Below are 15151 nucleotides of genomic sequence, written 5' to 3'. Positions count from 1 at the left end.
CTGAGCTCTGAGGAGACTTTGTTCTTTTCAAAGCACTGCTGGCCCTGTGATCCCGACGTGGCCAGCGACCCTGCGTGGCCAGGGCCAAGGAGGTGCCGAGGCCCACGGGTGTGTGACCACCCACACAGTCGCCTAGTTCCCATCCTGCCGCAGGGGCTGCTGCCAATCCCAGGGCCTGTGGTGCCCGGAGGTGGAGCCAGAGGGTGCCAGGCTTCCCACCCCTGCTCTGCCGCTGGCCCGCTGAGGACTGTGGGAAAGGCATCGCGCCCCTCTGAGCCCTGGTGGCTTTATACTGGGAGTAGCCAGAGCGACAGCTCTTTCATGGGTCCCGAGGATGAGACGGATGGAAGTGCTTTGTAATAATAATATTTCACGGTAGCCGCCTCGTCTTTCTAACAGCGGCACTTTCTCAGTGCTGTTTGCCAGCTGCCAAGCCCTTAAAAAGATTCCCCATTTAATCCTTGCACTCCTCTTGTGAGGTAGGGACTATTTTTTTACACCCACTTTGTAGCTGGTAAAAAAAAAAAAATGAGGCATGGGGTGGGTGTTGGGCACTGTGCTTAAGACAGTGCTTGGGACACCTGCCTCACCTACCAGGGCGCAGCGTTGGAGTCACCTCCGCTTCCAGTCCAGCTGCCTGTGAACGCACATTCCGAAGGCAGCAGGTGATGGCTCGAGTCCCTGGGCCCCCGCCACCCACATGGGAGACCCGGGGGGAGTTCCTGGCTCCTGACTTTGACCTGGCCCAGCCCTGGCTGTTGCAGGCATTTGGGAAGTGAACCAGCAGATCAAACATCTGTCTCTGTTGTCTGTCTGTCTCTCTCTCTCTCCCCCTGCCTTTCAAATAAAATGAAAATAAATGCATAAAAATTAAAATAATAGCCGGCGCCACAGTTCAATAGGCTAATCCTCCGCCTTGTGGCGCCAGCACACCGGGTTCTAGTCCCGGTCGGGGCGCTGGATTCTGTCCCGGTTCCCCTCTTCCAGGTCAGCTCTCTGCTGTGGCCCGGGAGTGCAGTGGAGGATGGCCCAAGTGCTTGGGCCCTGCACCCCATGGGAGACCAGGAGAAGCACCTGGCTCCTGGCTTCAGATCAGCGCAGTGTGCCGGCCGCAGCGCGCCAGCCATGGCGGCCATTGTAGGGTGAACCAACGGCAAAGGCAAAGGAAGACCTTTCTCTCTGTCTCTCTCTCTCACTGTCCACTCTGCCTGTCCAAAAAAAAAAAAATTAAAATAATAGAAGTGGGGCACAGAGGTGAATCATCCAAGAGCTTCCAGCTGGCTCAACACAGCGGCCAATCCTGGACTGAAACTCATAAAGCAGTTGACTCGGACACATTGTCCCTGGCAGAGGCAGAATTCAAACCCAGGACTCCAAACGCCTGCCCCCTTCTCCCTCCTCCTGAATTCCCCAGCTACAGCCTGGCAGCCACGAATCACCCAAACCTGGTCCGGTGTTTCCAGTATCGTCTATAGGCTCTGCAGAGGGCTCAGCTTGGCAAACTGCCCGGCTGGGGCCCAGGCCAGTGGCGAGCTGATCAAGAAGAGGAAGAGGAGCGGGGGCGTCGGGCCTGGTGGTTAAACCATCAGCTGGGACGCTCACATCGCAAAGCAGAGCGCTTGGGCTGCATTCCTGGCCCTGGCTCCTCCTGGCTGCAGCTTCCTGCAAGTGCAGACCCCGGGAGGCGGTGGTGACGCTCAGGTGGTGGGGTCCCTGCCGCCACACGAGACGCCAGGACTGGGTTCCTGGCCCTTGGCTTTGGCCCAGTCCAGCCCCAGCTATCACAAGCTTTTGGGGGAATGAACTGATCAACGTGTGCTTGCTCTCTCTCTCTCTCTCTCTCTCTCTGTTTCCAGTTCTGCTCCTCAATTTACATTTTACTTTTTTTTAAGTTATTTATTTATTTGAAAGGCAGAGTTACAGAGAGGGGGAGAGAGCGAGAGATCTTCCATCTGCTGGTTCGCTGCCCAAATGGCCACAACAGCCAGAGCTGGGCCAGGTCAAAGCCAGGAGCTAGGAGCTTCTTCCTGGTCTCCCATGTGGGTGCAGGAGCCCAAACACTTGGGCCATCTTCTACTGTTTTCCCAGGCACATCATCAGAGAGCTGGATCGGAAGTGGAGCAGCTGGGACTTGAACCAATGCCCACATGGGATGCCAGCACTGCAGACGGCAGCTTAACCTGCTACTCCACAGTGCCAGCTCCTCAAATTTACATTTTATAAAAAAGTGGGGGGGCTGGCGCTGTGGCATAGCAGGTAAAGCCGCTGCCTGCAGTGCCGGCATCCCATGTGGGCACCAGTTGCAGTCCTAGCTGCTCCACTTCCAGTCCAGCTCTCTGCTATGACCTGGGAGAGCAGGGAAGATGGCCCAGGTGCTTGGGCCCCTGCACCCATGTGGAGACCCAGAGGAAGCTCCTGACTCCTGACTTCAGATCGGCACAGCTCCAACCATTGTGGCCAACTGGGGAGTGAACCAGCGGATGGAAGACCTCTCTCTCTCTCTCTCTCTCTCTCTGCCTCTCCTTCTCTCTCTGTGTAACTCTGACTTTCAAATAAATAAATAAAAATCTTTAAAAAAAAAAAAGTGGAAGAAGAGTGGGTATCGCAGGGGGAGAAGACAACTTGAGCAGAGCGTGGAGGCAGAGAGCATGAAACCACCCACCCCGCGCCACCCTGCGCCCCCCCATGGCCGGCAGTGAGGGGGAGAGCTGAGTACACCAGGTACAGCACTGGCCGTTGTCCTGTGAGCACCAGGGAGCCCTGCTGACCAGTGCTCCTGGCCAAGGCTTGGCAGTGGCTGGCAGCGGAGGTGACCAAGTTGGCTCTTTTTTTTTTTTTTTTTTGAGGATTTATTTATTTATTTGAAAAGCAGAGTTACAGAGAGGCAGAGAGAGAGAGAGAGAGGTCTTTCTCTGCTGGTTCACTCCCCAAATGGCTGCAATGGCTGAAGATACACTGATCTGAAGCCAGGAGCCAGGAGCCAGGAGCTTCTTCCAGGTCTCCCACGTGGATGCAGGAGTCCAAAGAGTTGGGCATCTTCTGCTGCCCTCCCAGGCCAAAGCAGAGAGCTGGATGGGAAGTGGAGCAGCCAAGACTTGAACCGGTGTCCATGTGGGATCCCAGCACTGCAGGTGGCGGCTTTACCCTACCCACGATGCCACAGCGCTGCCCCCCACCCAGTTGGCTTTGAGCTCCCTCTGTGCTTGCCCAGGGCTCCCTGAACCCACCCCCTCCTGCCCTCCCTTCCTAGCTGGCCACCAGAGAGGCCTTCCCCAGTTCTGTTAACAGAGGGCAGGGACCTCATTGTGGTGCAGTAGGTGAAGCCACTGCCTGTGACGCTAGTATCTCCTATGGGCGCTGACTCAAGTCCTAGCTGCTCCACTTCCAATCCAGCTCCCTGCTAATGTGTCTGGCAAAACAGCGGAGGATGGCCCAATGCTTGGGACCCTACCACACTGGGGAGACTGGGATGGAGTTTTGGGCTCCTGGTTTTGGCCTGGCCCAGCCCTGACTATTGTGGGCAGTCGATGGAAGATCTCTCCTCCCAACCCTCTACCTTGCAAATAAAGAAATAAATCTTTTTTTTTTTTTAAAGAGAGAGGACAAATCCAGTTGCCAAGAACCACAGACCATGCACTGGGTCTGAGCAAAACACAGGAGCATCTCCAGGGAGCGGCTTGCCCAGCTCAGCACTTGGGGAAAGAGGGAGTCATGGCTGGACCCCCAGAAGAAGGCGCCATGGCCAGGTCCTGGTTGTGCACCACCCAGGAGGCAACGCGCCCTGGAGCCAAGAGGGCTGGCCCTGGGTTCCGGTCCTGGCTGTGCCATTTGCTGGCTGTGTGGCTCTGGCCAGGTGTCTTAACCTCTCTGAGCTGCAGCTTCCCCGTGTGTGAAATGGGGATAGTGATCCTTTTCTCCGAGAATTACTGGAAGGAAGCCATGAGATGCGGCTGCGTTTAGGGGACCTGGCACAGGTGGGGCACAGACAGAGGCTGGGGTGACAGCTGCTGTTGTGGATGGTCTGTCTCGGTCATCTGGACTCAGCTGCTTGGAGGCGGAGTGTCTTTTGTGCGCCTTCCCCTGCTCCCAGGCACCCCCCCACCTCGGGGGTTCGCTGGGTCTCTGGCTTCCGGGAGGCTGCTTGCAAGGCTTGGACCCCACAGGTGTGCCTTGCGTAGCCAAGAAAAATCCAGAGGCCCAAGCTCAGGGGTGGATTTTATTTTTATTTAGTTGAAAGGCAGAGTGACAGAGAGAGACATCTTCCAACCACTGGATCACTGCTCAAGTGCCCAGAGCAGCCCGAAGCCGGGAGACCGGAACTCAGGCCAGGTCTCCCCGTGGATGTCAGGAGCCCAAGCACTTGAGCCATCATCCGATGCCTGCTCCCAAAGCTGGATCAGAAGCGGAGCCAGGACTTGAACCAGGCGCTCTGATCTGGGACGTGGGCATCCCAAGCGGCGTCTTAGCCGCTGCTTAACCAGACAGTCTGTGGGATAATTTTGAGTCCTAATATCAGATGACTTAGACACATTCTTCTAAACACAGGCGGTGGTTTTGTTACTGCTGAGAGAGACAGTGAGAGGTCTCTCACCCCGTGGTTCATTTTCCAGATGTCTGGGCAACATCTGGAGCTTGGCCGAGCCAAAACCAGGAGCCTGGAATTCAATCCAGGTCCCCCACGTGGGTGGCAGGGACCCGAGTACTTGAGCCCTCACCTGCTGCCTCCCGGGTGCGCGTGAGCAGGGAGCTGGATCAGAAGCGGAGGTGGACTGCGCCCAGGCACTTCCCTGTGGGGTGCGGGAGTCCCCAGCGGCAGCCTCACCACTGTGCCACCTGCCCACCCCGCAGTCTTTCCTGTGAGGGCTTTGTGGGGCGGACGCCTCTGCTCTAGCAGCAGCTCTGCTGTTACAGCATGGAGGTAGCCACAGGCAACGGAATGAACAGAGCCAGGTTCCAATAAAACTTTATTTACAAAACAAGCAGTGGGCCAGTTAGAAGCTCCAACTCCTACATTCCTGGAATGTCTAAAATGGAGGCTGAGTATGGTCGGCTAACAGGTCCAAGGTCACACAGCTGAGCAGGGTTGATGGCCTCACATCACCGATCTGCAGTGTCTTGCAGGGACCCAGCAATGCCAGCTCCCAGCTCCTGGGGCTGCTCCCTCCAGAGTGACAGCTCTCAGAGCAGTGGGAGAGGTGAGCAATAGCCGAGGAGCCAGAGGAAGGCCTCTGGGCAGGCAGGGGCCGGAAGGGGTGGGCGTAGGGGATCAGTTCCCTGGGAAGGGGATGTGGGAGGATCCTGTGTCCCTTCCTGCAGAGCCTCCTGCCCGGTGATGGGCCAGAATTGGGTCTTTGATGTCCTGGTTACCTCCTTGTGTCTTGGCACCAAAAAACCAAAAATCTACATGGGATCCAGAATCAAATCAGTATGCCTCATGCCCAGCCTCCTGCTGATCTCCAGGGCACCAGGGGTCCAGGAAGGTTTAGACTTGACTAATGGACACAGGGGGTGGTCCCAGGAACTGTGGGTGCTCAGGCCCTGGGAGGGCTGCCTCAGCAGCCTGGACAGCCTGGAGGGGCTCCTGTGTGAGAGGCAGGATGGAGTTGTCCTTGGCCGGACCCCCACCACAACTGTCTATTGCTTGTTCTTTCCGTACTTTTAAAATTTTTGTTTGAGAGCCACAGAGATCTGTCCACTGGTTCATTCCCCAAATGCCAACAACAGCCAGAGGCCGACCAGGCTAAAGCCAAGAGCCTGGAACTCCATCCAGGTCTCCCCCGTGGGTGGCAGGGACCCAAGCACTTGAGCCTTCACCTGCTGCCTCCCAGGTGCACCTTAGCAGGAAACTGGTTCAGAAACGGAGGCGGGACTCAGGGCCAGGCTCTCCCATATGGGAGGCTGGTGTCCGCTGCACCAAATGCCCGTCCCTTTTCTGTATTGTAGTTCTGGTTCTTCCCTTTGATCCCCTCTTCCTCTACTTTGCACCCCTGATTCTCCATCAGGAGGGCACCAACCTCTGCATCCTTTTATTCTTCTAATGCCCACACCCACAACAGGCATTGCTAGTCGATCCTGACACACTGAGCTGCCCCAGAAAGTCACTCCCAGTCAATCAGAGTTGGAACAAGAGCCAGCGCCTCCTTTCTGGTCTCTGTTCCTCTCACCTGCTACTCAGTGCCCATCTGCCAGTGAGGCCCAGAGAGGGGGTCGCCCAGTTCTTCCAGGGGCCACACGGAAGTGTCCTTCTCCCCACAGAGGGGCGGGCTTCTGCCTTCCCATGTGACTCAGGATGGGTCAGCCCATGTGACCGAGCCTGGTCTTGTCCCCCAGTGACCCCAGGCATGAAGATCTACATCGACCCTTTCACTTACGAGGACCCCAACGAGGCAGTGCGGGAATTCGCCAAGGAAATCGACATCTCCTGTGTCAAAATTGAGCAGGTGATCGGAGCAGGTAGGTGGCACCTGCAGGCCGCAGCCAGGGGTGGAGAGACCAGGCCAGGGTGTGCTCCTGGGGCAGAGGGTCCGATGGGGGCAAGGGCCACAGAGCACCCTCTGAGACTGGTGGGGTTCAGAATGCCCGAGGAATAAGGCCCCTCAGAGGTCATCTGGTAGAACAACCTCACCGATGGAAGAAGGGGGAAACTGAGGCACGGGGGTGGGGAGGCGCTTGCACAGCAGGTCAGAGGTTGAACTGGACTGGAATCCAGTTCTTGGACTTTGCGCAATGCTTTGTCCTCTGTCCCACTGGTCATCCCAAGTCCCTGTGCCCCCCCAGCCCCAGGCTCCCCTGCACCTCCCCGAGTGCCCAGTCAGAGACCAGGGCACCACCCTTGAGGAATCTGCTCTTCTTGGGGGCAGGGACTTTTCCGGGCCCCCGTGTTGTCATGGGGGTTCTGTGTCTGAGAGGGCCAGTGGACCTGCAAAGAGGAAGTGCACCCGCAGGCCGCAGGGGAAGAGGTGACAGGAAACAGGGAAGTGGCCCTTCCACCTGGCCAGTGGCCTCCCACCTCTCGCTATGTCTGTCCCAGGGGAATTTGGCGAGGTCTGCAGTGGCCACCTGAAGCTGCCAGGCAAGAGAGAGATCTTTGTGGCCATCAAGACGCTCAAGTCCGGCTACACAGAGAAGCAGCGCCGGGACTTCCTGAGCGAGGCCTCCATCATGGGCCAGTTCGACCACCCCAACGTCATCCACCTAGAGGGCGTCGTCACCAAGAGCACACCCGTGATGATCATCACTGAGTTCATGGAGAACGGCTCGCTGGACTCCTTCCTCCGGGTAGGGGAAGCAGGGAGCGCCAAGGCCCCGCGGCACAGCTGCAGATGGTCAGAGCCTGCAGGGGTCCTGGGAGAGCCCTAGGTCCGGAACAGCTTGTAGGCTCGCGCTTTCCATTCCCTTACCATGGCAGGCATTGCTAGTCAATCCCAGCACTGTCTCCCACTAAACCCAGAAGCAATCTCCACATCCCCCGGAAGCCACGCCCAGCCGATTACAGAGTTGGCTCACTGCTGGCCGCCTGTTCTTGTGCACACTCTCAGCCATCCTCGTCTTGATGCACAGGAGAAACGGGCTCAGGGAGGGGCAGAGATGGCTCAGTGCCACCCAGGGGGTCAAGGTGAGAGCCTGGACGAGAACCAGGTGTCCGGCCCCTCCCCCAGAGTTTTCACCAGATCTTGGAGCCCCCATACATTTTTCCAGAACTATCTAGGCGGGGGAAAGAGTCCTGAGCACAAGACCAACAGAGGGAACTTCCAGGTCCCTCGCCCCTCCCAGGGGACCACAGTTACCAGTTAGCCGAAGAGCAGTGGACTGACTGCCACGCCACAGACATCTGGGAAGCACCCACTCTGTGCCAGGCCCCTTGTTGTTTAGCCCGGAGCAGCCCTGGGAAGTGGTTATGGTTTATCACCATCAGACACACAGATGAGAAATCAGAACTCAGAGAGGTTCTGTCACACGTCCCAGGTTGCACAACCAGGAAGGGGCAGGCCAGAATCAAGCTGAAGCCCGTGTCCTCTCCACCACTCCCAAGTTGGCCTTGCCAAGGTCGGCGGGCATCTGAGTCCTCCCCCAGGGAACCCAGAGTCTGGGCGGCAGGGGCCAGCTCCGGCTCTCCGGGGCTCCTACACCTGCTCTGCTCTTGACCCGTGTCTCCCCCACTCCTCCCAAAGCAAAACGACGGGCAGTTCACGGTCATCCAGCTGGTGGGCATGCTGCGGGGCATCGCGGCCGGCATGAAGTACCTGGCCGACATGAACTACGTGCACCGCGACCTGGCCGCCCGCAACATCCTGGTCAACAGCAACCTGGTGTGCAAGGTCTCTGACTTCGGCCTCTCCCGCTTCCTGGAGGACGACACGTCGGACCCCACCTATACCAGCGCCCTGGTAAGATGGAGATCGGGAACACGCGCCCCCTGCTGGACAAGAGTGCATCCACAGCCAGCCCTGCCCGCACCTGCTCATGCCAAACACCTGGCCCTGACCCCGTGTAGACCCCATCAACCATCACCCCCTGCCCTCCTGCAGCTCTCGGCCTGGTGGGGCGGCACAGGGAGGCAGAGCGGTGTTGGGAGGCAAGTGAAGGCCAGGCAGAGGGGCGGCAGCTGAGCTGAGAGCTGATGCGCCAGCAGAAGTTTGTAGGTGCCGGGAGTTCACGGCCAGCCTGTGTGACTGGAACGCAGTGGGAGAGGCAGCGAGCAGCAATGAGGAGATGCCCTTGAGTGCCCAAGCTTGGGACTCACTCCTGGGAGCAGCTAGGGTTGCTAAAGGCTTTTCGTTTTATTTTTTAAGGATGTACTTGTTTATTTGAAAGGCAGAGAGAGAGGGAGAGAGAGAGAAATCTTCCATCTGCTGGTTCACTCCCCAAATGGCCACAAAGGCTGGGACTGGACCAGGCTGAAGCAGAGCCTGGAACTCCGTCCAGGTCTCCCACTTGGACCATCTTCCGCTGCTTTCCCAGGTGCATTAGCAGGGAGCTGGATCAGAAGCGGAGCAGCCAGGACTTGAACCAGTGCCCATGTGGGATGCAGGGGCAGCCTAACCTACTGTGCCACAATGCCGGTCCCATGAAGGGTTTTTAGCTGAAAAGACGCAGGCCCTGCCCTCAAGGAGCCAGGCCAGCGGGCAAGTGTGGCGAGTTCTGTGCCCCTCACAGAGAACTGGCAGGAAGAGAACAGATCTTTGGACACGAGGGAAGGGCTTCCAGGGGATGTGTGGATGAGAAGGAGGTGTCTGGGTGGCAGAGTGGGACAGGGCAGTGTGTGCAGATGTCCAGTGGTCAGAAGCGCAGGGAGAGTTTGAGGAACCAGGAGCTGCTTCCTGAGATTGGCACAGCACAGGGCACAGGACGGGGGAGTGCTGAGAGAGGCGGCCGCGCAGGTCAGCTTCCCACCTGTCAGCCATTTGTCCTGTCCCCCAGGGTGGGAAGATCCCGATCCGCTGGACGGCCCCGGAAGCCATCCAATACCGGAAGTTCACCTCAGCCAGCGACGTGTGGAGCTACGGTATCGTCATGTGGGAGGTGATGTCCTATGGGGAGCGGCCCTACTGGGACATGACCAATCAGGACGTAAGTCTCCGAGGGGGTGGGCGGAGCCTTTCCAGCCAGCCAGATTTTGGTGGGGGGGGGGGGGGACCTCCAGGCCTTGTCCTGTTGTCCTGGGGCATGGGAGTTAGGACCCTTGAGACCGCAGGCCTGGTAGCCAGTGCAGCTCCCAGCCCAAGGTCAGCCAACGTGTGTGCGTGCACAGGACCTGAGCCCTGCAGGGGTGGGGGTAAGGCCTTCAGGACGTGTGCACCTGTGGCCAGCCCAGGTATGGTTCACCGAGATTGTTCAGAGTCAGAAGTGGCCAGGTGCTCACTTGGAGGGGGCAGGGTTGGGTTCTGAGAGCACAGAAGTTGGGGCAGCATGGGCAGGAGCAACCGGGAAGTCCTCACGCAACAGGTGGGACCCGCATGGTGGACAAGCTTGGGAAGTGGGGGCTCCCGGGTGGGGAGAGCAGCCTGTGCCAGGCCCAGAGGTGGACTGCGAGGGAGGGTGCTGGGGAGCTGGGCAGAGAGGGAGGCAGGAGTCAAAGCCATTTGAAAGTCAGCCCAAAGGGTTTCATTGGCAAACGTGCAGACGGGAAGACCTGAAGACGCCTCCTAGCCGGGAGCCACCGTGGAGCTGTGCAGGGCAGCCCGGCCAGGAGGGACGGGACAGACCCACCATGGGGCCTGAGCTGTGCCGTGGGGCCCAACAGGGGACCCGTCAATGGCACTGACATGGAGAACATGGCCACCCTGGGGTCACGCAGAGGCCAGAGTAGGGGTCCTCAGGGCCACCAAAGCCAGGTCAGGGCTCACACAGGGGAAGGAGGGTACAGCTGTGGGGCGGGCACAGGAGGGCCAGCCTGGGGCCCTGGGCAGAGGTTACGGTCAGAGCACTGGATTCCCCAAGATGGGCGGAGCACCCAGATGCCAGCTCACGGGATCAGACCCAACTCTGGGGCCCCCTCTAGGAGGGGGAGGTGGTTGCCATGGCAACACGAGCTCAAGCCTCCTCAGATGCACCCGGCCCCTGTGTTGTCCCCAGGTGATCAATGCCATCGAGCAGGACTACCGGCTGCCGCCGCCCATGGACTGCCCGAGCGCCCTGCACCAGCTCATGCTGGACTGCTGGCAGAAGGACCGTAACCACCGGCCCAAGTTCGGCCAGATCGTCAACACGCTGGACAAGATGATCCGCAACCCCAACAGCCTCAAAGCCATGGCACCCCTCTCCTCCGGGTACGGCTGCATCCCGCTCCTGGCAGGTGCCCCCCACTGCCGCTCAGGAAGGGGAAGGCTAGGACCAGCGGGGGGAAGGCTAGGACCAGCGGGGCTTGGGGGTGCAGGCGGGTGCAGCACACTGCTGTCAGAGGAGAATGCCCGTGCACTGTGGGTGGCAGGGGAATCCCTTGTAAAGCAGGGTCAGCAGCTAAGAAAACTAACAAAGGGTTCGGAGTCTTAGCTGGGGGCTCATCACTCCCCTCACGCGCGTCCTGGACTCCTCTAGCTTCCATTTGCACACTCACTGACACAGCCGTGCACACGCGCGCACACGTGCATGTATGCTCGGACAGATGCAGTGGACGCACACTCAGGCCCAAACACCCCTGCTTCCTTGCACTCCGCGATGCCACACTCCTCACAGCCACAGGCACCTGCTCCCACGGCCCGCTCAGAAGTCCACAGTCACCATACACACGCGTCCCCACACTCGGGTCAGTGTCCCAAGCTTGGGCTCTGTCCAGGGAGGGGGGTCTCACAGGCTCACTGGAGCTTCCCTTCTCCCCGGGCCCTGGGGCACGCTGCACCAGGCCGCCACTCAGCACTGCCCACCCTGGGCGGCTGCCACGGGCCCCACCGCTGGCCCTACCCCCTCCTACTCTTTGGCTGCACAGTCCCCCAGGTCCCCAAGGCATAGCCAGCTGTGTGTCCCCAGGATCCAGGGCTGTCTGTGCCAGACTCCTTGGGCCAAAGTCCTTCCCCCACCTGAGCTCTGGGGGCCAAGAAATCTTCACACCTGCCACACCCTTGTCTCAGCCCCTCCTGACTCAGTGGATAAGGCTACCTTGACCTCCAGAGAGTCAATTTCACTCCTTGCCAGGCAGGAAGTCATTGCCTTAGTATCACCAGTTTATCTGGGGATGCAGCCTCCTGTAGCACAAACCCCAGTGGAACAGCATTGAGCGTGGCCCTGGGGCAGGAGCAGGAAGTGACCACTGGAATTCCACCTCCCGGAAGTTAGAGCCACAGAGAAGCAGCGCCCCCTCTCGCTCCTGAGGTCCATCGACCCAGCAGGGCCAGCAGGCTGCCCCAGCTTCGAGTCCTGCACACCCACACACCATGTACACACTGACACAAGTTCGAACGCACATCCGCACACAAAAGAAACACAAACACGCCCGCTCCGTTGGTGCAAGTGGATACACACGTGCGCATACGTCGGCCGCCCGCAGGTGTGTCCGCTCCTCTGCGGGCATGGGCCCTGACCATCCCTGTCACCCCAGGATCAACCTGCCGCTGCTGGACCGCACGGTCCCCGACTACAGCAGCTTTAACACGGTGGACGAGTGGCTGGAGGCCATCAAGATGGGGCAGTACAAGGAGAGCTTCGCCAACGCCGGCTTCACCTCCTTCGACGTCGTGTCTCAGATGATGATGGAGTAAGTGCCCAATACCTCCACTCGCGCCGTCAGCACCCGCTCCCACCCGCCCCGCCAGCCAAGCAGGGGGCCCCCAGAGGGTGAGGAACAGGCCGTGTCCCAGCCGGCACACGGGGACCAAGGGGTGACATGGCAACTCTGGAGTCACGCCCCCTGGCCGTGTGACCTTGGGCAAATCCCAGCACCTCCCCCGGCCTCTGTTTTCTCATCTGTAAACTGGGGGTGAGCCGGGAGCTGAAAGAGATGGCAGGAAGTGGTGCTTGGTGAATGCAAGCTCCCCTCCCGTCCCCGGGGAAGAGGGCAGAGGGGCCCCCAGGCGGCCTCTCAGTCCAGGGCTCTTCCAATGCCACAGCCGCTGCAGCGCTGGCCACCCTAACCAGCTCTCCCATCCCAACACCCCAGGCAGCTCATGGGGTGCCCAGCCCTCACCACCACCCCCCACCCCTCCCTAACACACATGCTTCTCTCCCAAAGGGACATTCTTCGGGTGGGGGTCACGCTTGCTGGCCACCAGAAAAAAATCCTCAACAGCATCCAGGTGATGCGGGCCCAGATGAACCAAATTCAGTCTGTGGAGGTCTGACGGTCACCACCTCGGCGCACCTGTTCCTCCAGGCCCCGCCCCCTCCGCCCCACACGCCGCCGGCCCCCCTGGCGCTCCGTCCACTGCAGGGTCCGCCACCTGCCAGGAGGCCGCCGGCAACGGGAAGGACCAAGCAGCGCTGCAGCCACGAGACGTCCCCGAGAACACGCGCGACTCGGACGATGGAAATAAGGGAATCGGAAAAAAAAATTAAAAGGAAATAGGTCCTGGAGGGGCGGGACACGCAAGGACTATTTTTTAAAGCGGATTCTCATCAGGAAAGCGATGACCGTTCTTGGAGAAAGCGTACAAGGGCTTGGGGGGTGCACGCAGTCTGTCCAGCCGGAGACCAGCAGTTTCTCTCCGTCTCCCTCTGGGAAAGTGACCTGGTCAGAGCCGAGGACACTTTCAGGAATCAGATGTGAACCGGCGAGCCGGGGTCACCGCCTCTCGTGTCCTGGGGCTGCTCACGACACAGCCAAGCACCAGGTCCCCGGGGGCAGGCGGACAGGCAGCCGCCCCGGGCCTGCTCTGGAAAAATCCATTCCTGCTGCCACTGAGCAATCAGAGACTTTTTCTGTCTTTGGAGAATATTCTAAAAACTCCAATGAGAGACTGTGTCTCCTGCTGGTTCCTGGGGCTGAAACAGGGGGCTTTGGTCCTCCCCGGGGTCGGGGAGAGCCCCGGGCACAGAGGGGGAAGGGCAGCTTTGCTGAAGACGCCCTCCACCCCAGGTCTGCAGCTCCACGGCCAGACCCCGTGCACAACCCGGTGGCGCCGTCGCCGCCGCTGCCACCAGCCCCCAGCCGAGGCCTGCTGCTGCGGTCACTGCCGTCAGCTACGACTGCCACCAAGGAGGGTGGATCCTGCGACTGGGTTTGTTGACAGCACCGCGTGGACTCCGTGGGGGGTGGGGGTGGGGAATTTTGGTCACGGGTGGTTTTGGTTGGGGGGTTTGTGGGGTGTTTTTTTTTAATGACAATGAAGTGACACTTTGACGTTTGCTACCTTTTGAGGACTTACCGATCCTTCTCCAGTAAGAAGGTGCTTTCTGCATACTGACTTAGGCGATCTACCAAGGGCGAGATTTTATATGCACATTTCTGGATTTTTTATACGGTTTTCATCGACATCCTTCCCACCTCCCACCTGCTGCCAGGCCTCACCAAAGCCAACCGCCACGGGGCCATCTGGCCATCCAGAGACTCCCGCGATTCAATGGGGAGGGGGAGGCACCAAGGTGGAGGAGCATCCATCCCACCCCACACTCCACCACCACCACCCCCCCCGGACTGTTTTTGAAAGCAACAGATTGAGCCGGAAGTGGGCTGTGAGGCTGCAAGTCCTTGCCCACTTCCCTACCCCCGCCCTCTCCAGCCTACCCAGTACTTCCCAGGCACAAAGGCCCCTTCGAGGTTCCTGGGTGCCCGGAGTCGGCCAAAACCCAGTTGTGCCTCTGGGACTCTAACCCGGGCTGCATCGGAGGCCAGGACCCGGCTCATTCACTGTGATAGCCCATCCCGGCAGAGGGCGCCCCAGAGGCCCCGGGCAGGCAGGCCCTTTCCCTTCCCTGGGGGGAACCTTTGTGATTTCTCTCCCACCTCCTTCCTGCCTCCAGGCCTTTGCCGGGACCTGGAGGTCTTGGCTGTGGGAAGCCATCAGCCGAGGGGTCTGGCCACAGGCTCTGTCCCGTGAGCCGAGGCAGGCACCTGAGCGGAACAATCGGTTAGTGAGCTGAATGGAAATAAACGCTTTAGTTATAAAACGGCCCCTGTCCTCTGTGTGTTCCAAGAGAGAGCCTGGCACCCCTGGGGCATGCCAAGTGGCTCCTGATGCCCTTCCAGGATCCTAGGAGTCGCAGGGCTGGGCAGACACGTGCAGGACAGCAGAGCTCCATGTGGCCTTTCTGGCTCCGACCCATCAAAAGCACAGGCAACAAAAGCAGCACTCCCGTTGGAAGTGGCTTGGCGTTCGATGCCCTGGGAATCCAGGTGAGCCACTGCAGGTGCATCAGGAGAAGGGGGTCGACGGGTGCACTCAGCACGCCTGGCCCAGAGGACAGGAGCTTGGGGCACCAGGTGAGCTGTGAGCAGGGTGGACTTGGGACAGTGAGGGCGGGACGGCCCTGGGGTTCCCTTGGCCACCAGCCAGGAATGCCCCCCTGATCCAGGCCAACTCGGATCTTCTCTGCGATGGCTCCTTGCGCCATCGAGATCAGAGCTGTGTGTGCACGGAAGTACTTTGCTGTGGACAGCAAGTCTGATGGAGGAGGGGTGCTCAGGGCTTCCCGTTTGTCCAGGGACCTTCCTTGAGGAGACTGACCCTAGGGAAGAGGCAGGCAGCTAAAGGGCCTGCGGTCAGAACGCAGCCAGCTGGGC

The 15151-nt window shown here is 59.5% G+C and overlaps 1 protein-coding gene across 6 annotated transcripts in view; it reads left to right on the top strand.

Moving 5' to 3' along the window:
* The window catches only part of EPHB2 (EPH receptor B2), a 177262-nt gene extending 162724 nt beyond the window's left edge, over nt 1-14538 (top strand). For 4 of the 6 annotated variants that reach the window (XM_051857962.2, XM_051857961.2, XM_051857957.2 and 1 more), the window contains exons 10-16: nt 6256-6453; nt 7031-7278; nt 8172-8387; nt 9421-9570; nt 10576-10769; nt 12035-12190; nt 12665-14538. In XM_051857962.2, coding sequence (XP_051713922.1) covers nt 6256-6453; nt 7031-7278; nt 8172-8387; nt 9421-9570; nt 10576-10769; nt 12035-12190; nt 12665-12773 — 1271 coding nt within the window. In that variant the 3' untranslated portion in view covers nt 12774-14538. The remainder of the gene's footprint in view (nt 1-6255; nt 6454-7030; nt 7279-8171; nt 8388-9420; nt 9571-10575; nt 10770-12034; nt 12191-12664) is intronic. The other 2 variants (XM_051857960.2, XM_051857959.2) reach the window with 1 other exon arrangement.
* Nucleotides 14539-15151: the final 613 nt, after the last annotated feature.

Source organism: Oryctolagus cuniculus, chromosome 7 (genome assembly GCF_964237555.1).
Source record: "Oryctolagus cuniculus chromosome 7, mOryCun1.1, whole genome shotgun sequence".
Lineage (NCBI taxonomy): Eukaryota > Metazoa > Chordata > Mammalia > Lagomorpha > Leporidae > Oryctolagus > Oryctolagus cuniculus.
Note: the sequence above shows the minus strand (reverse complement) of the source record. Positions and strands in the feature narration are given on the sequence as shown.